Source organism: Podarcis filfolensis (genome assembly GCF_964270895.1).
Source record: "Podarcis filfolensis genome assembly, chromosome: 16".
Lineage (NCBI taxonomy): Eukaryota > Metazoa > Chordata > Lepidosauria > Squamata > Lacertidae > Podarcis > Podarcis filfolensis.
The window spans coordinates 463,077-490,177 of record NC_139620.1 but is presented as its reverse complement, the minus strand read 5'-3'; the positions used below and the strand labels follow the sequence as shown (position 1 = coordinate 490,177).

General features: G+C 49.5%; 2 protein-coding genes across 2 annotated transcripts in view; one reads left to right on the top strand and one right to left on the bottom strand.

Annotated features, from left to right (window-relative positions):
* The window catches only part of LOC310751719 (uncharacterized protein), a 950,206-nt gene that overhangs the window by 883,773 nt on the left and 39,332 nt on the right, over positions 1-27,101 (bottom strand). The window lies entirely within an intron of this gene.
* Positions 336-18,556, top strand: LOC310751840 (T-lymphocyte surface antigen Ly-9-like). Its single transcript, XM_083591567.1, has 4 exons — positions 336-555; positions 7,667-7,999; positions 10,884-11,150; positions 17,235-18,556. The coding sequence occupies exons 1-4, from the start codon at positions 504-506 to the stop codon at positions 17,318-17,320; spliced, it is 738 nt and encodes a 245-aa protein (XP_083447693.1). The 5' UTR covers positions 336-503; the 3' UTR covers positions 17,321-18,556.

The following is a 27,101-nucleotide window of genomic DNA, read 5'->3' as shown; positions in this document are numbered from 1 at the left end:
GTGCCAAATCGCAACCCGCACGTGCACAGACGTGGCGCTGCAGATTGCGAACGTGCCTCCTGCACGGATCGTGTTTGCAACCCGAGTGTCCACTGTATATAACCTGCCCTTATGATGGAGGGGCTCACAGCATTAACACCCCCCCCCGAAGGCCTTGCTTCTCCAAGCGTCCTAGTGGATCCCAAAGCTTGCACACCCTCCTTCCTCAAGCAGAAATGGCAAGGCTGTTCCTCTTGTGCCTTGAGGGTGTGTGTGTGTTTCCTAAACCCAGAGGGAGGTCTCTGGCTACTGTGTCCATGGGGCCTGGTCACATGACCCCAGGGTCCACCCTGGGTGTCGTCCGACGGCCAAGCCTACAAGAAGGGCGCGCAGGAGGCAGCCCCTCCCCATCCTTGGCTTGGCCAAGTTGCAGAAAAGGGAAGGAGAAGCGGGTGTCCCTGGCTGAGCTGTCCAGGCTCCTCACACGTTTTCCTTGGGGCTGATCTCTCCACCGTGACCCCAACATGGATCCAGCTGTTGCCTTCCTCCTCCTCGTCTTCACCTTCCAAGCTACAAGTGAGTAAAATCCAGGTGACTCTCAGTTAAACTCCCTCTGTGTGTGTGTGTGCCATAATGCAATGCCCTTGCCTCTTCTTGCACGAGAAAACAATGTGTGTGGAGGAATAGGGCTCCCTGCTTATTCCACATTTATCCCCAGTTGCTCACAGAGGTGTTAGACAATGTCCAGTCTTTATTGCGGAAATTTTCCAGGTTGTTTTCAGAGAGGTTATTTGACAATGAGCTTCAGGCAGATTTGCTTACAGGGTGTTTATCCGTCTTCCCAATGGGCATTTGTTCATTCCACCCATTCCACAACCAGGAAAAAGGCAATTTCCTTTTAAAAGTGTACTTGTTGGGTGAGGGGGAACTATGATATTCCATTTGTATCTCACCTTTTCTCCAAAGAGCTCAAGGTGCCCCAAAAACAAAAAAACCAACCCCTTCTGATGAGCACTTAACAAAAAGGACGAAATCGTGGCTGGTTAACTGCAACCACGGAATCATGGGTGGGACATTTTATCAGAAGCGTTGAAAATAAATGTCTGGTTATTATGGGGTGCTGAAGGCGCAATGAGTTGTTGGCTTTTGGCTTTGGTTTTTAAGCACACGTTCTGTAGACTCATAGAACTGTAGAGATGGACAAGACTCGACGGGCCACCCAGTCCGACCCCTGCAATGCAAAAATCACAGAATCTGTGCCCAGAGGTGGAATGAGGTGGGCTTGTGAGTCCAGAAGGTGCTGGGGTCCCTTTGTCACTGCAAATCACCCTGCTATGCAAACAGCCTCAGCCCCAGAGAAAGGGGAGATTTTGGGGGTGGGAGGAGAACCAGGATTGCTGGTTCCCCAAGGTCTCATCTCTCGCCTTTGCCTGTAGCCTGATGGAAAAGCTGCAAATTGGGGTTCTGGCCTTACGATGCTCATGCCCACTGTTATCATGATGATGATGATGATGATGATGATGATGATTTTTTTTTTTATACCCCGCCCATCTGGCTGGGTTTCCCCAGCCACTCTGGGCGGCTTCCAACAGAATATTAAAATACAATAGTCTATTAAACATTAAAAGCTTCCCTAAACAGGGCTGCCTTCAGATGTCTTCTAAAAGTCTGGTAGTTGCTTTTCTCTTTGACATCTGGTGGGAGGGCGTTCCACAGGGTAGGTGCCACCACCGAAAAGGCCCTCTGCCTGGTTCCCTGTAACTTGGCTTCTCACAGCGAGGGAACCACCAGAAGGCCCTCGGATCTGGACCTCAGTGTCTGGGCAGAACAATGGGGGTGGAGATGCTCCTTCAGGTCTACTGGCTTTCAAGGTCAGCACCAACACTTTGAATTGTGCTTCTGGCGGTTCCCTGGCTGCGAGAAGCCAAGTTAGAGGGAACCAGGCAGAGGGCCTCCTTGATGGTGGCGCCTGTCCTGTGGAAAGCCCTAAAAATAAATTATTATTATTATTATTATTATTATTATTATTATTATTATTGGTTCTGAGTGGCATTTGGCCACTGCAAAGCAAGAAGGCTGCACTGGCTGGGACCCTTCTTAGGTCCTGGTGGAACCTCCAGGTCCAGAGGCAGTCTATCAAGATTTCTAGGTCTTAAGGGCTTTTGCATGGCCACCGTGAGAACAGGAGGCTTGCTTTGATGGGCCCCCTTGGGCCTGATCCAGCTTCTGGGCTCTGGATTCAACCTGGATTCTGAGGAGATGTTTCTCATGGTTGTTTTTAGGAGTAAGAGGAACTGATCTGGAAGGATTTGGCAATGGGGTTTGGGTGTGTGCCTGTAAAACAAGCAAGGTCATCCCCATTAATTGCTCAAGAAGTATTGTGTCAGCTAGTGGCATTTTGAGAGAAGCATAACTTGACCGGCTCGTGGGAGACAACAACACGAAGCATCCTCTGTGGGTGTCAGACAGATGTGAGCAACAGAACATCCCAGCGTCAGCGGCACCAGGACCTGCTAGTCCCACCTCTTGTCCCCACAGCGGCCAGAGGGCTCTAAGAACCTAGGACCAGTGCTTTTTCTGGGGGTACCCAGGGGTACACGTACCCCTAAACATTCTGTGAATCTTTGTGCTTTTGTCCATTTATTGTATTTATTTTTCCTGACTTGAACTTTAAAAGGGTGATTTTCTTGAATCAAAATGAGAGCACCCCTAAACATTTTTTTAGGGCGGGGGAAGCACTGCCTAGGACTCTGGGCCTGGGGCCAGAAGAGGTTGGCTTCCGGATCAGGCTAAAGGGGGCGCATCTGGTTCTCACAGTGTCCAGCCAGAAGCCCCAAACTGGGAAGCCCAGAAGCGTAACTGCAGCAATCCCCTTGCAATTCCCAGCAGACGATATTCCCAGGTATACTGCCTCCAACAGGGGAAGGAGGAGACTAGGAGCCGGTGATGCTGTCTGTTGGCATGCAACCAAGGAAAGGGGGGCAATTGGCAGGCCCCCAGCTGGCTCCAGACGATCTCCAGTCCTTGGTGCAGCATCAGCGACCTGAGCTTCAGAAGCTGGGGCAGGCTACTCAGCAGAGTAAACATTACACAACAGAGGTGGCAGAAGTTGTGTGAGCATATTTGCAAACAGTTTATTCAGCATGCAGCAGGACAAAAGGAAAACATGTCCAATCTCCTTGGTGTACAAGCAAGACAGCAAAAGCAAAAGCTATGCACATACTGAAGTTCCCAGCAAGCTGTGCTGGAGTGTAAACAGACATGTGACATGCAACAATTCCACACGTCTGTTCTGAAGGTGGAACGGAATATCCTCACGCTATCCTCCATTTATGAGAGCCCTGCCTGTGTGCAGGATTGCAGGTTAAAGGTATAATAATAATAATAATAATAATAATTTATTATTTGTACCCCGCCCATCTGGCTGGGTTTCCCCAGCCACTCTGGGCGGCTTCCATAGAAAACCAAAAATACACTAAAATATCACAGATTAAAAACTTCCCTGAACAGGGCTGCCTTAAGATGTCTTCTGAATGTCAGGTAGTTATTTATCGCTTTGACATCCGATGGGAGGGCGTTCCACAGGGCAGGCGCCACTACCGAGAAGGCCCTCTGCCTGGTTCCCTGTAGCTTTGCTTCTCGCAATGAGAGAACCGCCAGAAGGCCCTCGGCGCTGGACCTCAGCATCCGGGCAGAACGATGGGGGTGGAGACGCTCCTTCAGGTATACTGGGCCGAGGCCGTTTAGGGCTTTAAAGGTCAACACCAGCACTTTGAATTGTGCTCGGAAACGTACTGGGAGCCAATGTAGGTCTTTCAAGACCGGTGTTATGTGGTCTCGGCGGCCGCCCCCAGTCACCAGTCTAGCTGCCGCATTCTGGATTAGTTGTAGTTTCCGAGTCACCTTCAAAGGTAGCCCCACGTAGAGCGCATTGCAGTAGTCCAAGCGGGAGATAACCAGAGCATGCACCACTCTGGCGAGACAGTCCGCGGGCAGGTAGGGCCTCAGCCTGCGTACCAGGTGGAGTTGGTAGACAGCTGCCCTGGACACAGAATTGACCTGCGCCTCCATGGACAGCTGTGAGTCCAAAATGACTCCCAGGCTGCGCACCTGGTCCTTCAGGGGCACAGTTACCCTATTCAGGACCAGGGAGTCCTCCACACCAGCCCGCCCCCTGTCCCCCAAAAACAGTACTTCTGTCTTGTCAGGATTCAACCTCAATCCATTAGCCGCCATCCATCCTCCAACTGCCTCCAGGCACTCACACAGGACCTTCACCGCCTTCACTGGTTCTGATTTGAAAGAGAGGTAGAGCTGGGTATCATCTGCATATTGATGGACACCCAGTCCAAACCCCCTGATGATCTCTCCCAGTGGCTTCATATAGATGTTAAAAAGCATGGGGGAGAGGACGGAACCCTGAGGCACCCCACAAGTGAGGGCCCAGGGGTCTGAGCACTCATCCCCCACCACCACTTTCTGAACACGGCCCAGGAGGAAGGAGCGAAACCACTGCATAACAGTGCCCCCAGCTCCCAGCCCCTCTAGACGGTCCAGAAGGATGTTATGGTCGATTGTATCAAAGGCCGCTGAGAGATCCAGCAGAACTAGGAAACAACTCTCACCTTTGTCCCTAGCTCGCCGGAGATCATCGACCAGCGCGACCAAGGCAGTTTCAGTCCCATGATGAGGCCTGAATCCTGATTGGAAGGGATCCAAATGGTCCGCATCCTCCAGGCGTGCCTGGAGTTGTTCAGCAACCACGCGCTCAATCACCTTGCCCAAGAATGGAAGATTTGAGACTGGGCGATAGTTGGCCATACTGGCCGGGTCTAAAGATGGTTTTTTAAGAAGCGGTTTAATGACCGCCTCTTTCAGCGGATCTGGGAATGTTCCCTCACAGAGGGAAGCATTCACCACCCCGCAGAGCCCATCGCCCAGCCCTTCCCGGCTTGCTTTTATTAGCCAGGATGGGCAAGGATCAAGGAGACAGGTGGTTGGTTTCACGCGTCCAAGCAGCCTGTCCACATCCTCGGGGGTAACGGATTGAAATTGATTCCATGCAACTTGACCAGACAGAGCTCTAGCACTCTCCCGCCCCAGCCCTGCTCCCACGGTGGTGTCTAGCTCCCTCCGAATATGAGTGATTTTATCCGCAAAAAACTTTGCAAAATCGTTGCAGGAGATCTTGGGGTCTTTACAAGGCCCCGGTGGTAAAGGTGGTTCTGTTAAATTGCGAACCACCTGAAAGAGTCTCCTGCTACTATTTTCTGCAGATGCAATAGAGGCGGTGAAGAAAGTCTTCTTCGCCTTCGCTATCGCCACTTGGTAGGCTCGAAGTTGAGCTCTAACCTGTGTCCGGTCAGATTCGGAGTGAGTTTTCCGCCACCGACGCTCTAGCCGTCTCAGCGATTGTTTCATCGCCCTCAGCTCCGAAGAAAACCACGGGGCTGTCCGGGCTCCATGCAATCGGAGAGGGCGCTTCGGAGCCAGACAGTCGATAGCCCTGGTTAACTCCGCATTCCAGCGGGCCACCAGGGAATCAGCTGAAAGGCCATCAACATGGGATAAAGCATCCCCTACCACTCTCTGGAAACCATTTGGATCCATTAAGTGGCGGGGGCGGACCATCCGAATTGGTCCCACCTCCCTGCAGAGGGGAAGGGTCGCGGAGAAGTCCAGTTGCACCAGGAAGTGATCTGACCATGGCACTTCTTTTGTTTCACTTTTACTTAGTGTCAGATCACCCACGTCACTAGAGGTGAACACCAGGTCTAAGGCATGTCCATGACTATGAGTTGGGCCAAACTTATTCAGGGACAGCCCCATGGAGGCCATGCTTTCCACGAAGTCCCGAGCGGCCCCTTGTAAGGTCGTATCGGCATGGATGTTAAAATCCCCTAGGACAACCAAACTAGGTGTCTCCAGGAGAAAATCCGCCACGACCTGAAGCAGCTCAGACAGGGAATCCTTGGTGCAGCGGGGAGGCCGGTACACCAATAGGAATCCTGTACTGCCCCTATTGCCCAACTTCCAGAACATGCACTCAGAGAACTGGATCTTCCCAGTAGGACGCCTGGTGCAAGCTAGTGACTTCCTAAAAATCACTGCAACCCCCCCTCCCCGCCCACATGACCTGGGTTGCTGTGCGTAAGAGAAACCTGGTGGGCAAGCAGCGGCAAGGACAGGCCCATCTGCTTCCTCCAACCAGGTCTCTGTCACACATGCCAGGTCAAATCCTCCATCCACAATCAGGTCGTGGATGGCAGTGGTTTTATTCATCATTGACCTGGCATTCCACAGCAACACCTTCAGGTCATGTAGGTTTCCCCTGTTGATTCCAGTATCCATCCGGTCAAGGCCAGACCCGGAGGCAGGGATAGTCTTCAAACAACGACTAAACCTGCCTCCTCGGTAATGACATGGTCTGGTCTTAGCGTAACTCCGCCTCCTGCCCATGATCACCGAGATCGGATGTCCCAGTGCTTCCCCCCCTGTGGAACTTGTCCCAGCCATCGTGTTGGCTGGGGCCCCACTCCCAGGCAGCCCTGACCATTAGGTCCAGTTGTGACCGACTCTGGGGTTGTGGCGCTCATCTCGCTTTATTGGCCGAGGGAGCCGGCGTACAGCTTCCGGGTCATGTGGCCAGCAGGACTAAGCCGCTTCTGGCGAACCAGAGCAGTGCACGGAAATGCCATTTACCTTCCCGCCGGAGCGATACCTATTTATCTACTTGCACTTTGACCTGCTTTCGAACTGCTAGGTTGGCAGGAGCAGGGACCGAGCAACGGGAGCTCACCCTGTCGCGGGGATTCGAACCGCCGAACTTCTGATTGGCAAGTCCTAGGCTCTGTGGTTTAACCCACAGCGCCACCCGCGTCCCATGTTCCCTGGACTCTCGCCTGGCGCCCTCCAGAACTTGGCGTCCTGGTGTCCCGCGCCACTAGCCTCAATGGGTAAGATGGGCCCGTCTTCAAATATCTCAAGGGCTGCCCCACGGAAATCAGAGCGGGCTTGTTCTCTCCAGAAGGCAGGACCCAAACCAAGAGATTCAAATAGCAAGGCAGGAGACTCCAATTAAGCATTAGGAAGAATTTTCTGAGGGCAGGAGCTGTCCAACAGTGGAACAAATTCCCTCATTGGGTTCTCCTTCCTTGGAGGTTTCTAAGCAGAGGATGGACAGCCGTCTGTCATCACATGGATGCAGTGGCGTAGCGTGGGGGGTGCAGGGGGGGCGCAACATCTGGGGGTTAGGGTTAGGGGGTGCAAATCCACGGGTTAGGGGGCGCAAATTACTTGCCTTGCCCCGGGTGCTGACAACCCACGCTACGCCACTGCATGGATGCTTTAGATGTGATTCCTGCATTGCTGGAATTTGGACCAGAAGACCCTCATAGCCCCTACGATTCAACCATTCTATGAAAGGGGTGTGAGGAGATGGGGGACTTGGCTGTGCCCCCTAGGTTCCCCCCCAACTCCTCCCCATTTTGAAACGGCTTATCAGCTCATGTGCCTCCTCCCTCAGTTGCTTTGCAAGCCTATCTAACGTCCGGCCCCCACTGCCCCCCCAAAAACCCAGGTTGCTGAAACGCTCTGGTCAATGTCTCAACCTGGTTCCTGTTGATGGTGTGTGAATCTCATCCTCTCCAAATTCACTTTCTTCCCTCTTCCCTCTCTCCTCTCCAAGGCGCAGACAGTCCTGCAGCGACCCACGCTGAATTAGGCCCCAAAGATGTGGGGCACTCGGTCAGTCTTCCTGTTGTGATTCCAAAAGGGACCATTTTCTCGGGTCTCATGTTGAGGTCCGCTGGCCCACCCAGCAAGGCCGTCGCTATGTGGGAGCAAGGGAAGCCCGTCACGGTCCTAGACCCAAGATATTCCGAAAGGGTGTCATTTCTGGAGGACGAACCTGCCTTCCAAATCCATAACCTCACCTTGGAAGACGGAGGAGGCTATGACATTTCGATGTTCACCCCGGAAGTCTCCAAGACGCTGAACCGCTACACGCTCTTCGTCTTCCGTAAGTAACTTCTAAGACCTGCAAATTCAAGCACCTCCCATGCGCATTTGAAGCACCTGCCCCCAAGAATCCTGGGAACCACAGTTCCCCACCCAGAGAGCTACAGCTCCTAGCACATTGAATGAACTACGGTTCCCAGGATTCTTGGAGCGGGAAGTTATGCACGTTGAACGAGCTAGAGACGTATTTATTTATTTCATTATGTCACATGTACACCACTTGATTATTTTTAAAAAATGACAAGGAAATCAAGGAAAAAATCACAGCAATACTTTAAAACATACAAAAGTTAAAATACTAAAGTGAATAGGTTCATAAATGTATGGTAGGGCTGTGGCCTTAGTTCAAGGCAGAGAATTTGAACTTAATTGTAAAAGGGCACAGGCTGCTATCAGCTCAAAGAAGAATGCCCGACTGGCATGTTCTCTCCCTCCTGGTCGATCGTTTGGGAGCTTCAAAAGCTTTCTTCAGCCCGAACATCACAGCAACCGATGCCAACCGACACCGGCACACTTAGGGATCCGCAGAGTTTGTGCATCGTTAACAGACCTCAGCAACTCAGCATTTTGGCTAATCTACTTTATTTACATCTAAACACGCACGGAGCACTGCAATATGGCTCCCTTTCTCTCCAGCATCAGACAGCGAAAAGAAAAAGAACAAAGGACAATAGTCCCACTTCACGGAACACAGTAACACAAACATCCTTTCTCCGTCACTTCCCACTCTGTGGAGTCAAAACATACACCGTCATGTGAAAGACAACAATCCCATGACTGCAATCACGGAGCAGGAATTCTAACATCCCCGCAGGGCAGGCTCTCCATCGGGGGGCCGTCTGGCAAGGATGCTTTAGCAGCGATCGCTGCACTGCAGGAAGTTAGACTACATGACCCCTGGAAACTCTACGATTCTGTGACTAATCAAAGCTGTGTCTGGCAGCTACTAAGTTCAGGAGTTTTCCAAGAAATTGTCAGTTCCTCAACCGAGAAGTTGCAGCAAACTCGAGAAGGGAAGAAAGTTGGGCAGCTGCTTTTAGTTTTAAATGTTGCAACAGCAGCTAAAATTATCCTTCTTCAGCAGATCTTATTTGCTAGATGCAACCCTCAAACTCTGAAGCAAAGTGAGGGCGGGCACCCGGTTGCTTGCTTTGCAAGAACGTACGTGACCCTGGCAAAGGAAAAGGGTGCAACATATCCTGGTTGTCAGGCTGCAGTTCAGTGGTAGAGCAGGCACTTCACATCCAGACGGCCCCAGGTTCCCTCCTCCATGGCATCTTGGGGGAAAGGACTCCTGCCTGAAATGTTGAAAAGTGGCGAGTGGCCACTCTCAGCGAGGTGTCTTCACCCTTTCCAGACCCAGGACTTGTGAGAATGCTGTGGATAGCAGGAGAGGATATATTGGTTATATATTATCCTTCCTCACTCACGCTAGTAAGTCAGTAGCACATTCCCCACTATATAGCAGGAAGCTAGCTGGTAGATTCATTTGAATCTCTGTTATTTCTGGTAAATTCCTGGTGTTTTGTTTCTCCTGGTAAATTCCCCTTTTATTCCCTCTTAAAAAGAATAAAGACACAACGGTCTTCCCTTAAAAGTAACAAGGTTTACTCACATTCAGTCCACAGTGTGATCCCAAAGGCAGGCTTTAGCTTGTAGTTATAGATACAGAGTAAGGTGTGGATTCATCCTCTTGTGAGGAATGAGCCCATGCGTTGCTGGCGAAGAGCCAGCAGACAGCAAAAGCATCCAGAGAAGGAGAAGGGTCTCAAGAGAGCAGATGGCTGTGGGACCGGTCCTTTTATGGGGTCTGCCAGGGTCACGTCCGTCCACCTGTTCACACGCAGAGGGAGGATGCTCCAGACCAGGTGTCACAGGAAGTTATACTGGCTAGAGAAACACACACCCCGCGTGTCCCCTCTGGGCAAACAGGAAATGTTGAACTTGACTGCTACGGTGATGTTACATCCCACAGGACCCCCTTTCCAGCTAACATGCACCTGGGGACCCATTTCCTTAAGCCTTTTACCAGACCTTGTACGACTCATGCAACACGCTGGCGGCTAATAAACACACAATAATTACCAAAATGAGTATACATTCTTTATCAATCTTCTGAGAAAATTACAAGACCTTATGCAAAGCCACAGGGACTTGCGAACTACCCTACCTAAGATGAACTTATAATGTCTGATTTCAATAGATTTTTCAAGTGCTTAGCCCAGTCTTTTGTGTTCTTTATCTTCACAATACCGAGAGATGCCAGTGACATTGTAGATAGATGTTAATGAACATCTATCTACAACTTCACTAGTATCTCTCGGTATTGCGAACACCAAACTTACCTTTTGTTGGTATCTTCATGAACTTACCGAAAAAGATAAAGAAAACAAAAGACTGAGCTAAGCACTTGAAAAATCTATTGAAACCAGATATTATAAGTTCATCTTAGGTTGGGTAGTTCGCAAGTCTCTGTAGCTTTGCATAGGGGCTTGTATTTTTCTCAGAAGATTAATAAAGAATGTATAATCATTTTGGTAATTATTGTGTGTATATTAGTCGCCGACGTGTTGCATGAGTCGTACTATTTCTGTCAGCAGCACAGGTGGCATATTTCTAGCGTTCTTGTTTTTGCCAGACCTTGGCAGCGCCCACCTTGGATCAGGCCCCGGCCTGTCTCTGCGTCCGCCACCTTCCTGGAGAGTCCGTTCCACGGTTGAGCCGCTCTTCACACCAGGAACTTCCCAATGTTTAGTCTGGATCTCCTTTCTTGAGATTTGAATCTGTTGGTTCGTGCCCTGCCCTCTGAGGCAGCAGGTCGCAAGCTGGCTTCACCTTCCGAGAGTGGAAGATGGCTGTGATTTCTCGACCCTGTCCCGTTTCAGACATCAACGTCACGGGAGAAAGGCTGGCCAACAGCTCCTGCGACCTCAATTTGCTGTGTGAGGCTGGAGCTGGAGCCAAAGTTCGGGTGACCTACTCCTGGAAGAATACAAAAACGGGGGACACGGCTTCTGCCAACGCCAGGCTGCACCTCACCTTGAACGCCAAGAACAAAGAGGACTCTTACACCTGCTCCGCGCAGGCCTTGGGGACCCAGAAAGCCTGGGAGGTCTTGCCCTATGCTTCGTGCCCAAAATCTGCAGCTGCAGGTGAGTAATATTTTGATTTATTTCCCGCCCGTTGCCGTCAGGTCCTACCACTCAATATTGCAGTGGTTCAGAAGACCAAAGACAGGCACCGTAGCCTGTGGTCGGTCCGTTTTATTGCACATAGCCAAAGGCTGCCGCAATGTACACAGGATCATTCAACAATTAAAAGAAAATATGCTGGATTAATGCCAAAAACCTAAAACATTTCTATTCTCAAGACATTACCTACTCTAAACAGAGCTATAAAAGTACCTTAATATACAGGTTAAGACATTAAACAATAACATTTATAAGCTAAAATTATCCCATGGCCACTAATATATTAAAAAATAATGTTAATTAATACAATGTGCAATCATATTTGGAGTTTGGTGATAAAGATAGAATATAGCTTGATGTAGGTAGGGTCAAATAAACTCATCTCCTTTACAGTTGGTGGCTATCTTAGCTATATAATTTGCTCTAATTTCCCTAGCGGCAGTTGCAAAGAGTGCTACAGGCCAGGTCACATACTTATCTGTGTCTGCGAGCAGATATCAAATCATGTCAGAGGGGTTCTGGCCAGGGGACCTTGTCATTATAGGTGCTAAAAATCCTTTCTCTTGCTTCATTATATAAGAGGCAGCAAAAGATATAATGCATAAGGTCCCCAGGACATCCCCTAATGCAAAGACGTTCGTTTGTTGGTATGCCTCTGTGTCTCCCATCTCTATAAGCAGAGTTTATTGTATTTAATTGTAACTCTGTAAAAGCTTTCCGAAGTTGTACAAAAGTCAGTTCATTGAAATAAGGTGTATGTTTGTGGGCCTCTCTAAGTTTGAAATATAATGGGGTGTGTTATGTACTGAGTTGAATAGGATCCAAAATGCAGCAGTCTGATTGGTCCACAGGAGCCACCCAATCCAGCTCCAGGTGGAAGTGAATCCGCAACCTGATTGGCCTACAGGAGAATCCCGGAATTAGCCAATCACATGGGGCCCATTGTGTAAATAATGTATTTAAAGTAGACATTCTGGGGGAACTTCCATTCCTCCTCACCACTATGAGCTGAATAAAGAGCATGAAATCCACTCTCGACTCTGAGTATATTTCAGGGCGCATGTGGATGTGTACATAGAGTTTAGGTCGTTTTTAGTTGCCGTTGCCCTTATGGTTCGTCTGAAAATATTTTTCTGGGAATATAAGGGAAGTTCTTTGATCTCGGTCACTGAGAGGTCATTTCTGCCCATCAGTTGGGCAGCGTGATGTACCCAGTTTTTAAGGGGTAATCCATTCGAGACCGTAGCCTGTGATAGAAAGGACAGGAGATCACCTCCGAAAGGATGTTGCAGAGTTGGGGAAAAGTTCAGAAAAGGGCAAGCGGAAGGGTCACGGGGATGGAGCATCTCCCCTGTGAGCAATGGTCGCAGCGTTTGGGGCTTTTTAGATTAGAGGAAAGGGGGGGGTGAATAAAACGCGGCACAGCCTTGAGAAAGTGATAGAGAAAAGCTTTTATCCCTCTCTCATAGTTGATGGGCATCTGATGAGGTTGGATGTTGGAAGATTTAGGACAGATAAAAGGAGGGACTTCTTCAAGCAGCGCACTGTTAATGTCAGTTTGCATTTCTTAGCGCAAAAAAATATTGATCTGATGCACTGATCTTTCCTATTCTAATTCATTCAAGAGGGTTCTGGAAGCTTTTCTGTGTGAAAGAAGCAAGTAGAAGGTTCATGAGGTTTGGGTTATTCCTTCAGAGAAGCCGAGTCCAGCTGGCTTAGACTGGTTCTATTATCTCTTTCTGTCAAGATCATGCTGATTATAATATTAAGGCCAGAAGGAGCCTCGGTTTCACTTTCTGTTTCTCTTTCCTTCTGGTGTGGTGTTCTGAATAAAGTGTTAAGGTTTAGTCTTATTATAAGTTACTGTAAGTTTATGTTAAATCTGCTGCAACTGGATTTCTTATGGGCAGTGCCAATCCTGAATGTACAGTGGACGCTCAGGTTGCGAACGTGATCCGTGCGGGATGCACGTTTGCAACCCACAGCATCCGCAACCCTCAGCGCTGCGCCTGCGCATGCGCAGGTCGCGATTCAGTGCATGCGCAAGTGCCGAAACCCGGAAGTAACCCGTTCCAGTACTTCTGGGTTTGGCACGGTGCGCAACCCGAAATCGCGCAACCCGAAGTGTCTGTAACCCGAGGTATGACTGTATTGGATTTGTGACCATTAAGCTCATTTGCCTTCAGTAGCAGTAAAGCTCTGCTGGATGAAATATGAATTGCCTCTGATCTATTTTGGGGAAATCCTGCAACGTGTTTGTTACGGAAAAATCTAGGTGCGAGGCTGCTCAGTCACCCAGCTGGTTGGGCAGAGCCCACGGGTCCCTGCGGAATGAAGGAAGGAGTCCAGCCAACCGGAGCAAATAGCTGTAGACCAAAGTTTATTGCGCAACAGGTTCAAAGAGGAATTTTGAACCCCGAGGATGGGGTGACAAGGTCTTTTAAAAGTTTCCCACCACATCCCAGAATACAGTTCGAAGGGGAGGGGTTAACCTTGGCAAACATGTCCAGACAAGTCCTTGGTACAAGATTAGCATAAGCAGACATGGCAGGGCAAGACTCAGGTATAAGATTAGCATAGACAAATATGTCTTAAGTACCCACCACCCAAAAGTACAATAGAAGTTCCTTTGCATGTCTGGAGCCTGAGGCGAGTCAGGTGATGAGATTTGGCTTCCTTTGGCTAACAATGAGCCCAGCAATTGTCACCTCTGAGAACTTCCTGGAGTCCTTTTGCAAGCGGAAAATAGCTTTGGAATGGGGGGAACTGGGAAAGGAGATGATTTTATATTATTTTTAAAGCTAGGTATCTTCCCTGAGCTGTCAAGGTGAAAGGATACATTCAGGCATAATATTTGTAACATTTAACTTTAAAGATGTCCCCCGCCCCCCATAATTGTAACAGTGTTTAAGTTGTTACTCTGCTAACTATGCATTGGAATCTCCTCTGGATCAATACTGAGTAGAATTTCAGTGACAGTGGAACTCTCTGCCACAGGAGGCAGGAAGGCCCACCAACCTGTAAAGGAGGATTGGACAAATTAATGGAGGAGAGGGCTATCAGTGGAGGGGAGAGGGCTACCAGCCACCATGAATCTGCTCTGCCTCCACCGTCAGTTGAACACCCGTTGCTGGAAACCGCCAGAGGGGAGAGTTACTCTGGCGCCCAGATCCTGCTTGCGGGTTTCCTGCAGGATGCTGGGCTAGACGGGCCATTGGCCTGATCCTGATTCATATGCACGCTCTCTCTCTCTCTGATGGGCACCCTTTGACTCCCCCAGAATATTGTTGTACTACAACTTCCATCATCCCTGTTAACGGAGAAATCTGAGGGCTCCCCTGGACAAAAAACAAGGACACCAGCCAGGAATACCAGAGCAAAACAGCAGCCAGTCGGCTTGGTCTTGATTGAAGACTATTGTGAAAGGACTCCCACCTGCCAGCAGGTGGAACAAGGTGGAAGCCCCGAACAAAAGAGCCCCCAAACTTTTATTAGCTGCTAATCCCCATGTTACACCCCCCCAAACTACATCACTCATACATCACGAAAGGGGAGGTCTGGTGGCAGTAAGCTGAGCATCCTGGACCCTGCCCCATGGTTCCCCTTGCCCTCCACCAATAAGTGGAACAAAAGAGATATTTACATTTCCCTGTTTCCCAGCCAAGTTCATCACACCCTTTTGTCTCCATCTGGGTTTGTGATTTCTGGGATGGCTACCTGTCTGGCACATCAGGATGCCAGGAATTATCCCTCAGGCAGAGGGGCTGCTGAATAGCTGAGCTCACATGTCTATAGAAATTTCTGAAGTTTCCCCAGTGAGCCAGTACAGAGATACATTGATCAGCGAATTCTTACATTTGGTATTGTGCAGCAAAGGCCCTTTGAATAGATAGGAAGAAACTGTGATGAAGTGTTTTGTGGGGACAAATCACAAAAGTGATTGTGCTGATTTTGGTAGTGGGCTGCATGTGCACGATATCTGCTGGAGGGGCAACCCCCCCTATACATAAATTCCTGCAACATCCCTAAGAGGTGAGGGTGGAGAAATTGGGGTCACTTTGTGTTATAATTTGAAGCTGTTTAGCCCAGGAGCCGAGGTCTGGTGCAATTCAAGTTACAAATCACAGCCCCGGCTGCACCTCCAGATGAGCTGATATGCAGAGAAGCTAAAGAGAGACCATCAATGACCAGAAATATTTTTGAGATTTCCACATCTCATCAAAATAATAATACTAACAATCCTATCCTGTTGGAGCATCTGGAATCCAAACTACGCAGCAAATATTTGAAATAATCAAGCTTGCCAAATGAACATTATTATTTCCCCTTTTTGGAGAATAGCGCATTTGTCAGCTGGGCTGAGACGATGGCGTCATTTCTGAAGTGCGCCGCAGCAAATGTTCCCTCTCCAGAACCCTTTTAGCCATTCCCCTGCATTATTCATTGTAATTCATTATTTGGTATTCATCCATTCTTTTTGAAGTCATTTAAGTCATTATTTGCCTAACCCCTGGAACACGGGGAGGCTGTTGGAGAGAGAAAGCAAAAAGGTAATTATATCCGCCATACCAAGCAAGCATGTATGTGGCGTCTGGGGGCTTCTGCGAGGTTTATTTTAATTTATTCATTTCATTTAGAACCAGCTCATTCTGAAAGCCATAGGTGGCCCCAACTCCATGGGAAAGTATTTACGGGTTGGGATGCGGGTACCTGGATGAAGAGCCTTTTCTCACACGTCCTCTGAGCTGAATTCTCCTGGGGGGGGGTGCTTTTCCTGATTGCCATCCCTATACCCTCTGAAGTTCAATGGGTAGGGAAATAATACTGAGATGGCCCTTTTGGGGGGCCCATCCCACCCCCAAATAATATATAATAATAATTCATTACTTTTACCCAGCCCATCTGGCTGGGTTTGCCCAGCCACTCTGTGCGGCTAAAAATACATTACAACCTCAGACATTAGAAACTTCCCTGAACAGGGCTGCCTTCAGATGTCTTCTAAAAGTCAGATAGTTGTTTATTTCCTTGACATCTGATGGGAGGACTTTCCACAGGGCAGGTGCCATTACCGAGAAGGCCCTCTGCCTGGTTCCCTGTAACTTGGCTTCTTGCAGCAAGGGAACTGCCAGAAGGCCCTCGGAGCTGGACTTTAGTGTCCGGGCTGGACGATGGGGGTGGAGATGCTCCTTCAGGTCTACTGGGCCTTTGAGGCCATTTAGGGCTTTCAAGGTCAGCACCAACACTTTGAATTGTGCTCGGAAATGTCCTGGGAGCCAATGTGTTATGTGGTCTCGGCGGCCGCTCCCAATCACCAGTGTAGCTGCCGCATTCTGGATTAATTTTAGTTTCCAGGTCCCCTTGAAAGGTGCCCAACCCACTAAGGAGGATAATAACGCAATACAGTGGTACCTTGGGTTACAGACGCTTCAGGTTACAGACGCCTCAGGTTACAGACTCTGCTAACCCAGAAATAGTACCTCGGGTTAAGAACTTTGCTTCAGGATGAGAACAAAAATCGCGTGGCGGCAGTGGGAGGCCCCATGAGCTAAAGTGGTACCTCAGGTTAAGAACAGTTTCAGGTTAAGAACGGAGCTCTGGAATGAATTAAGTTCTTAACCCGAGGTTCCACTGTACAAAACAGTGACGATTAATTGCACATTTCCCCCCAAAGCCAATTTATTCAGCAAAATGGATGAATCTGATCCGGTGACACAGGTGTTTCCAAGCATGATATTCCTTTGCGCCTCCACCTGCTCCTTCTGTTGTGGCTTCTCCATCTAGTCCAGCCTCCTCTTCTCACAGGGGTCAGCCAGATGCCTGTGCGAAACCCACAAGCGGGATCTGAGTGCGAGAGCAACTCTCCCCCCTCCTGTGGTTCCCAGCCACTGCCACTCAGAAGCATCGCAGAGCCATCGTGGCTGGGAGCCCTCGAGAGCCCTCTCCTCCTCCGTGAATTCGTCCCATCCTCTTTTAAAGCCATCCAGGTTAGTGGCCATCCCTGCCTCCATTTAATCGGGAACATCTCCCCCTTTTTTGTCTTTGCAGGACTTTTCGCGGCCGGCCTGTTCTTCTTCCACGTTGCCAGAGCTGTTTTGGCACCTGCCCTCATCACCGTCTTCATGCTCCTGTGAATAGCCAGTGGCTCTGCAGCTGCTTCCTGAGTGAAGTGTGGAAATCCAGCCGCCTCCTGTCATTTTCCAGGGCTCCCACTTCTCGTCCGCCCCTTGCTCTGGTTCCCCTTTGCAGTCAAACCTCGGTTGTCAAACGTAATCCATTCCAGAAGACCGTTCAACTTCTGATTGGTTGCAGGAGCTTCTTGCACTCAAGCGGAAGCTGCGTCAGACGTTCGGGTTCCGAAAAACGTTCGTAAACCAGAGCATTTACTTCCCGGTTTTTGGCGTTCGGGAGCCGAGGTGTCCGAAAACGGAGCCGTTCAAGAACCGAGGTTTGACTGTATTAGGAAATGAGAGAGAGAAGAAGAAGTCTGAATTAACATTTGCTAATTATGCCCCGTGATCCAGCTAGTTCCTCCCACCATTCCTCTGTGTCCAACCAGTCCCTGGCAGGGAGGCACACCTCAGGATCTGCTGAGATTCCTGCACTGAAGGGGGTTGGACTAGATGACCCCTGGGTTCCCTTCCAACTCTGCAATTCTGTGATTCACACATGCTTCGATGTTCCCAGGCATCACGTTCCTATTTCCCAGTGCTGATCCTCTGAAACCACTGCCTGGATTTTGTCCCTAACCAAAGACCTCGGTATAAGTACGATTCCTATGTTCCTATTTAAACCATCCCTTTATGGAGAACCATGAGGACTAGCGTCTTATTTTTAGAACAAAGGGTGTAGCTCAGCAGTACAACAAGCTGAAGGCCCCATGTTAGACCCCCAACAGCATCTCCAGCTAGGGCTGGTCTGGAACCCCAGAGAGCCATTGCTGGTCAGGGTGGACCAACCTTCCCCAACCTGGTGCCCTCAAACTGGTGCTAAACTGCAGGCTGCTGGGATCCTTCCTCGGGGTTCAATCCCACGGCGGGCAGGGGGGCAAGGGTTGGCAGGCCTGGGCATCCTACGAGGACCCACATCCCCGCAGTTGGCATGGGTGGAAACGATCAGTCCATTCCACTCTTCTCAGTGTCTTCAGTCTTAAATTCACTTCTCTGCTTTCCTTGCAGCAATTTGCCATTTTATTTTATTTCTTCAAAATCCTCATGGAAATTGGCCTGCCTTTCAATGTGAATTCCTCCTAACGGAGGCTGTATTAAACTAAAATACCTGGGTTTGGGGGGGGGGTTGCCCCCCCAAGGCATTCTTGCATGTTATTTCCCTGCTACAATATGTTAACATGAAAGAACCCTTTCCCTTAATAGATGCTTCTTCTGTGGTTGTGGTTTATTTTTTTTTTTTGGGGGGGGGTGTAAAATATTCTTCGTTTGGAGAACTGCATTGCCAAATTCAGATCAGTTTGGGTTTCGAAAGATGGGTGTGTTTTGGTTCTTGTACAATTTCAGAGTGTGCTAATTTCACCAATTTGACTTTTCCTTGCTGCTTCTCTGTGCAGCAAGCAAGCGGGGGCAGCAGGAATAAGGAAAACAAGGAGAGGGCAAAAATAGCATCAAGGTGGGGGGAGGTAGGATCACCAAAAGCCCTGCGAAACCCTGGCGCTGGCCCTGTTCAGCCCATTTGGCAGTTTCCTGGCAGGTCGCCATCTTTGCATGCAGAAGGTTCCAGGTTCAATCCCCGGCAACATCTCAAACCTCAGAGAGCCACTGCTGGCCAGCACAGTCCAGACTTCTCCAACGTGGTGCCCCCAGGATGCTCCTTGACTCCGCAGATCCTGTCAGCCCCAGCCAGCACAGCCGACAGCAGAGGGCAACGGGGATGATCACCAGAAACATCTGGATGGAACAAGAATCTGGAATCCTTTCGTTGCGACTCCTGCATCACAGGGGGTTGAGCTAGATGACCTTTGGGGGTCCCTTCCAGCTCTACGATTCTGAGATGTGGCGAGGGAACTTGAGGGGACCTCTTCTTAGGTTCCCCTAAGGGGTTTCATCCACAACCCCAGCAGTATTGTAAGCTAAGTCTGCCATCCTGGGCTGTTTGTGGATGTGGGGGTGTTGCAGGAATTTATGCATAGGTTTGGGGGGGGTGCCCCTCCAGCAGATATCTTGCACATGCAGCCCACTACCAAAACCAGCACAATCACTTTTGTGACTTGTCCCCACAAAACACTTCATCACAGTTTCTTCCTATCTATTCAAAGGGCCTTTGCTGCACGATACCAATGTAAGAATTCACCGATAAATGTCTCTGTGTACTGGCTCACTGGGGAAACTTCAGAAATTCATATAGACATGTGAGCTCAGCTCCTCAGCTGAGTGATAATCCCTGGCATCCTGATACCTGAGTGCCAGACAGGTAGCCATTCCAGAAATAACAAACCCAGATGAAGACAAAATGGTGGGATGAACTGGAAAGAGGGAAATGTAAATATCTCTTTTGTTTCACTTGATGGGTGTTTGGTGGAGGGCAAGGGGAACCATGGGGCAGGGTCCAGGATGCTCAGATTACTGCCCGCAGACCTCCCCTTTCATGATGTAACCGTGATGTATGAGTGATGTAGTTTAGGGGGTGTAACATGGGGATGAGCAGCTAATAAAAGTTTGGGTTCTCTTTTGTGTGGGGCTTCCATCTTGTTCCACCTGGTGGCAGGTGGGAGTCCTTTTGCGACAGTCTTCAATAAAGACCAAGCCAACTGGCTGCTGTTTTGCTCCAATTTTCCTGGCTGGTGTCCTTGTTTTTTGTCCAAGGGAGCCCTCTGATTTCTCCGTTAACGGGGGGGGGGGGGGCAGGGATTTGTCATTGTCTGTTAATAACTCCGGCTTGAATAAAGAACTCTAACCTGTCAACCATCAAGAGGTTAGGCCTCAAAACCTAGTAGAATAAACATGGCCCACTAGTGGGATCTCAGGAAAACTAAAGGAAATCCCAGATCCTAAGCAACCAACTTCCTACAAGACTCCTCAAGGAAACACTATATACTCAAATCTACCCAAAAAGGCTCACGACAAAAGAACCCGAACAGTCGGAATTTAATTCTAATCAAACATAAACTTGTCTTCCTACCCCTCTCCAAATACAGAGGATTCCCCATGAGACAATATTCTCAAGAAAATCGACTTAGCCATTAGAGGCCTCATCTCAGCAAAGAATATTATCATCGTAAAATGTCTCTCATTTGACAAGGTCCAAAATGGATGACCTTTAGGGACTGGACTACAACCAAACACATTTTAGCCAATAAAGACAAGCTCCAAAGGGCTGGACTGTTGGTGATTCGTCTTTTCGGAGATTTCAGTGACCCTTCACTGCTCATAGAAACACACAAGTTTGTTAGACTAAAAACAAAACCGGAAAAGTCTAACACTGCAGAGAATTGCAAGCCGCCACAGCCAGAAGCATAGGGACCCGGGTGGTGCTGTGGGTTAAACCACAGAGCCTAGGACTTGCCGATCAGAAGGTCGGCGGTTCGAATCCCCACGACGGGGTGAGCTCCCGTTGCTCTGTCCCTGCTCCTGCCAAACTAGCAGTTCAAAAGCACACCAGTGCAAGTAGATAAAAAGATACTGCTCCGGCAGGAAGGTAAACGGCGTTTCTGTGCGCTGCTCTGGTTCGCCAGAAGCGGCTTAGTCCTGCTGGCCACATGACCTGGAAGCTGTACGCCGGCTCCCTCAACCAATAAAACGAGATGAGCGCTGCAACCCCAGAGTCGGCCCATGACTGGACCTAACGGTCAGGGGTCCCTTTAGCTTTATAGCCAGAAGCAGACAAAGTTCTCAAACAGATGGTTAAGCTTCAAAATAACCTTATCCACTTCTTTCCAACCGAAAAAAGATATCCTCAACTCTAACCTGTCCAGCAGGTGGCAGCAATAAACTGTGTTGTGTTCTGAAAGAGGTTTTCTTTCTTCTGCCTTATGTGATTTCTTTCAATGGCAGGGCATATCCCACAAGCGAAAGGAGTTTGTGAGTGTGTCTGTGGGGAGAAAGGGATCATGATGACCCAGCCTGATGAGGAACAGTCGAGGGAGTTGGGGATGTTTAGCCTGGAGAAGGAAGACTGAGAAGTGACAAGAGAACCGTCTTCAAACACCTGAAGACGGACCAAGCTTGTTTTCTGCAGCTTCACAGCGGGAGACCTGAAGCGATAGACAAAAAGGGACAAGGAAGGAGATTCCGACTCAACATGAGGAAGAACTTTCTGATGGTAAGAGCTCTTAGACAGCGGGACGGACTCCCTCTCCTTCCTTGGGAGTTTTTAAATGCAGGTGGGATGGCCATCTGCCAGGGATTCTTGAGCCGTGATTCCTGCATTGCAGAGGGTTGGACTACATGACTCTTGGAGTTCCCTTCCAACAATTCTCTGATTCTAGGATCGGAAAAGGGGATGTCTGCCTTGTTGTGTGAATGAGCGTCTGGGAAGTCAAGGCCCTGGGGGGCATCCCTTGAGCTCCTGCATTGCTCAGATGGCTGGGCAAGGAGGACACAGGTTGGGAATGCGTCCCTTTGGCACTTTGGCCAGTGTGGTGTAGTGGTTAAGAGCGGTAGTCTCGTAATCTGGTGAACCGGGTTCGCGTCTCCGCTCCTCCACATGCAGCTCCTGGGTGACCTTGGGCCAGTCACACTTCTCTGAAGTCCAGTGGCGTAGCGTGGGGGGTGCAGGGGAGGCCGGCCGCACCGGGCGCAACATCTGGGGGTTAGGGTTAGGGGGCGCAAATCCATGGGTTAGGGGGCGCAAATTACTTGCCTTGCCCCGGGTGCTGACAACCCACCCTACGCCACTGCTGAAGTCTCTCAGCCCCACTCACCTCACAGAGTGTTTGTTGTGGGGGAGGAAGGGAAAGGAGATTGTGAGCCACTTTGAGACTCCTGAGGGTAGCGATAAAGCGGGATATCAAATCCAATCTCTTCTTCTTCTCAAGGGGGTGCAGAAGTTCTCCCCTGGGCTGGGTCAGATGAAGGCAGGAGCTGGTGCCTCAATGGTGTAGCGATTCAGGTTGCCAAATGTTGGGAGGGGCAGGGGGCACCCTTGGATCATGGCCCTCCTCTGCTGCAGGTGAGGGCGACTGATTTTGTGGACCTCCTCTGTCCATCCTATGCAGAACAAGTCTCCATGTGTGTGTGTAGGGTGCTGTTTTGTGGTGGCACCATTGGCACACTTTTATCAAGGTATGGGAACCAGCTATTCCAGTGCTTTTTTTTCTGGAATAAAAGGTGGGGGGACCTGCCTGTTTTCTGCAGCTCCAGAGTGGAGGACAGGATGGATTCGAATTGCAAGAAGACAGTTGCTGACTAACATTAAGAAACAAAATTTGAAAATTCCTTCCAGTAGCACCTTAGAGACCAACTAAGTTTGTTATTGTTTTATATATATATAATATGTTATTGTTATATACCAATAACAAACTTAGTTGATCTCTAAGGTGCTACTGGAAGGAATTTTTTTGTTTTGTTTTGACTACAGCAGACCAACACAGCTACCTACCTGTAACATTAAGAAGAACCTCCTAATGCTCCTCCCCTCTTTCTTTCTCTCTCTCTCTCTCTCTCTCTCTCTCTCTCTCTCTCTGTGATGCGCTAAGTGGTTGCTCTCATTCCATCCCCTGGACATTGGCAGGCAGTTGAGGAGTCTCCAGAAATGATATTTAGCCCAGACACTTTGGGTCCCCTCAGGACTCTCGGTGACATCTTTTGCGAGAGACATTAGGCAGCTCTGGGCTGCACTGGGAACTAGAGAAGGATTTGATTTCTCTCTCTCTCTCCCTCTTACCCAGGAGGGAATCCCAGGCTGTGAGGGATGTTGGCCCCTGAGCTGTCAGGGCTGAGTCTGAGTTCCCAGCATCGCAGGCAGGTGACATTTGCCGCTCTCTTGAAGGACCACATGAGCAAAAAGGAAGCCTGTAAATCAGTCAAAGCAGCACTCAACGGATCAATCGATCAGTCGCCTTATTTGTATGCCATCTTTCCAAAGTTAAAACCCTGCTCAAGGCAGCTTGCAACGTACTTTTGAAAACTGCAACCACAACAAAAGTAGTCATAAACCATAAATGAAACATCCAACCGACCAAATTGAACCATTTCCACCTGGCAGTGGAACAGACGCCCCCAGAAAGTGTTGGACTCTCCTTCCTTGCAAGTCTTTAAGCAGAGGCTGGATGACTGTCTGTCTGGGATGCTTGAGTTGAGATTCCTGCCTTGCACCGGGTTGGGCTAGATGAGCGCTGAGGGGCCCCTTCCAACTCTATGGTTCCATGATTCTGTTATTCTAAGATCCAAAATAGAGATAAATTAACAGCAGCAACAGCAACAATGACCCCACACACCAACAAAAACATCTATACAATACCTCAGCCCAGGATTTGAACCCAGAGCCCTCTTCCCCTCCTGCAGTTTCCCACCACTGGTATTTGGAAGATTTTGGCCACGGAGGCACAGACCACAGACATCGTGGCTAGCAGCCATTTATGTACTTATTTTACAGAAACTGTGCACCGCTTGAATGTAAAACCAAAAGACTGAAAGTCGTTTACAAAAAGATAAAACAAGAAAATCGGGGGGAATTACAACAGTTTGGAACATGCAAACAGTTAAAATACCAAAGCAGATTTAAATACGCACCAGCTTTCTAAAAATCTGGGCAGACTTGTCTAAACAAGAATGTTGTTTTTTCGGCAGGCGCTGAAAAAAGAACAGCGAAGGCACTTGCTTGATATCAATAGGCAGGGAGTTCCAAGGATAGGTAGGCATTGCCACACTAACTGGACAAGTCCTTACAAAGTTCAGAATGGGTTTATTGTGGCACCTGTGGCAATGCCAATCCCACCCCTTAAAGTGTTTGAGTGGGCACATGTGGGCTCAGGCGATTTCAAAGGCAGGCGGGTTCCAAGTTGTTAAGGGCTTTGTATACTAGGAATAGGGACGCGGGTGGTGCTATGGGTTAAACCACAGAGCCTAGGACTTGCCGATCAGAAGGCTGGCGGTTCGAATCCCCGCAACGGGGTGAGCTCCCGTTGCTCGGTCCCTGCTCCTGCCAACCTAGCAGTTCGAAAGCACATCAAAGTGCAAGTAGAGAAATAGGTACCAATCCAGCGGGAAGGTAAACGGCGTTTCCGTGCGCTGCTCTGGTTCACCAGAAGTGGCTTAGTCATGCTGGCCACATGACCTGGAAGCTGTACACCGGCTCCCTCGGCCAGTAAAGCAAGATGAGCGCCGCAACCCCAGAGTCGGCCACGACTGGACCTAATGGTTAGGGGTCCCTTTACCTTTACCTATACTAGGAATAACACCTTGAACTTGGCCCAGTAGCAAATTGGCAACCGGTACAGAACTCTGATCACTGGTGTTGCATACAGACAAGGCCTCGCTCCTTTCAGCAACCTTGCTGCAGCATCCTGCACCAGTGGCAGCTTCTGGGTCGAGCGCTAGGGAAGCCCCACAGAGAGCGCATTCTCCTCCATGAATTTGTCCAAGCCTCTTTTAAAGACACCCGAGTTGGTGGCCGTCACTGCGGCAGGGAGTTCCAGAGTTTGTGCACTGAGTGAAGGAGAAAGAGGCTCCTTTTGGCGGGGTGTGGAACCCACAAGACTTGACGGCTGCAATGCGCTCAGTGTGGGGCTGCCCTTGGGGTCTGGACCAGAGGCTCCAGCTGGTGGAAAACGCAGCTAAACAGTTGCTGGGGTCGAACCCTTGTTCTCAAAATCTTGCACAGGCTTGCCATTGGTCCCCCATGGCCCAGATTCAGGGCTCACATCCACCAGAAGACATTCAGTCAATGGGGGGTCCTGTGGAACTTCCTGCCACCTGAGAACAGGCAGGCTCTTTCCCTGTTGAACTTCAGGCGCTTAGCACAGGACTCTCTCTTCCAGCAGGCATTTCGTAAGTGAGGTTCCCCCCCTGATTTTACGGCAAGTTTTAACCGATTTTATCTCTGCTTCTTCTTTCGTAATCTCGGCTGGGAGGGGAAGCAGTATATCAGATCAAATAAAATCATTTACTATATGGTCGCAGACCAGCTCCAGCAGAGCAGATGAGAAGGAAAAGAATGAGCTTTAAAACATGCGCTTGTTTAAAAAGCATTCTACTAGAAGCCAAAGAACAGGGATTCAAAGGGATTCAAAGGGATCTGACTAAACACTAGGAAGAATTTTCTGATGGTAAGAGCTGTTCAATGGCAGAATGAGCCCTCCTTCCTTGTAAGTTTCTAAGCAGAGGTTGGAATTAGCTGCAATTCCTGCACTGAAGGGGGTTGGACTAGATGACCCCTGGGGATCCTTTTCAACGCTACAATTCTGTGATTCTATGAAATCCAGCCTTCGCAGCCCCCAAACCTCTCAGCTCAGGAGAGTTCAGGATGGGGAGAGGGACCTTTGACTAGAGGGGCTGGGGGAAAAGAAGAGCTCCTCTTAGCAAAACCAGAAAATTCCTTCCTTGTTTAATCTCCGATTCCCTGCCCACTGCTTTTCCAGCTGCGTGAAACATTGATCAATTTGGTCGCAGTGAGGCGGCAAGATAATAAACCCTGTTTGGGATTCGGAAACAGGAGAAGCGGTGGGGGCGGGAGAAGGAGCTGGGGAAGGAGAGACACTGGGATGGGGGGAAGCAAGCAAGGAATAATCTATGGAGCCTGGTCCTTTGTCTCCACCGCCCTGGACTCCAGGAGGACTGGGCAGAAACACGCCTTCCTTGCATGCGGAAAGGTTGAAATAAGAATGTACAATGAGCCTGTTGGATCAGGCCAATGGCCTGGCATCATTGTGGCCAAATACCCCTACAAAGGGACACAGTTGGTGCTGTGGGTTAAACCACAGAGCCTAGGACTTGCCGATCAGAAGGTCTGCGGTTTGAATCTCTGTGACGGGGTGAGCTCCCGTTGCTCGGTCCCTGCTCCTGCCAACCTAGCAGTTCAAAAGCACGTCAAAGTGCAAGTAGATAAATAGGTACCACTTGGGCGGGAAGGTAAACGGCGTTTCCGTGCGCTGCTCTGGTTCGCCAGAAGCGGCTTAGTCCTGCTGGCCACATGACCCGGAAGCTGTACGCCGGCTCCCTCGGCCAATAAAGCGAGATGAGCGTGCAACCCCAGAGTCAGTCATGACTGGACCTAATGGTCAGGGGTCCCTTTACCTTTACCCCTGCAAACCTAGGAAGCCAGATAGACTGCCTCTGCAACTGGGGGTTCCATAAGGACATAAGAAGGGCGTGCCGGATGAGGCCAATGGCCCGTCTGGTCCAGCATTGTCTTCTCACAGTGGCCAGACAGATGCTCATTATGGGAAAGCTTCAAGCAGGATTCGAGCGCTGCTGCCCTCTCCTCTCCTTCAGTTCACTGGTATTCACAAGCATTGCTGCCCATAGCCCTCGGGGCCAGTGGTCCTCAAGAGCCCCCTCTTCCTCCATTCATTTGTCTAATCTTTTTTTAAAGCCATCCAAGTTGGTGGCCATCATTGCTTCCAGTGGCAGTGAGTTCCATAGCTCCACTGTACACATCTGCTTTCAGATGTCTTCTAAAACGTACATCAAATGCAGCTGTCCTCAATCATTTGCATTTTCTTTATTTTGCAGGGCCAAAATTCTCCAAAGTCCTTTCTTTTATCTTTCCTGAATCTCCCAGGGTTCAGCTTCAAGGTGCAGCCCATGAGTTCTGAGAGAAGGAGGAAGTTTTCTGTATCCAGGAATCGCCTTATAAGCTTCTATCAGGTCTCTCTGACTTGTCTTTTATTCAAACTAAGAAGTCAAAAAACGCTGCTCCCTTTCTCCCCAGGGAAGCCCCTCCATTCCCTTTTCTGAATCGTTTCCAACTCTGCACTATCCTTCGAACTTCCGGACATCCAGATCAGGGGAAGGGGCAAGAAAA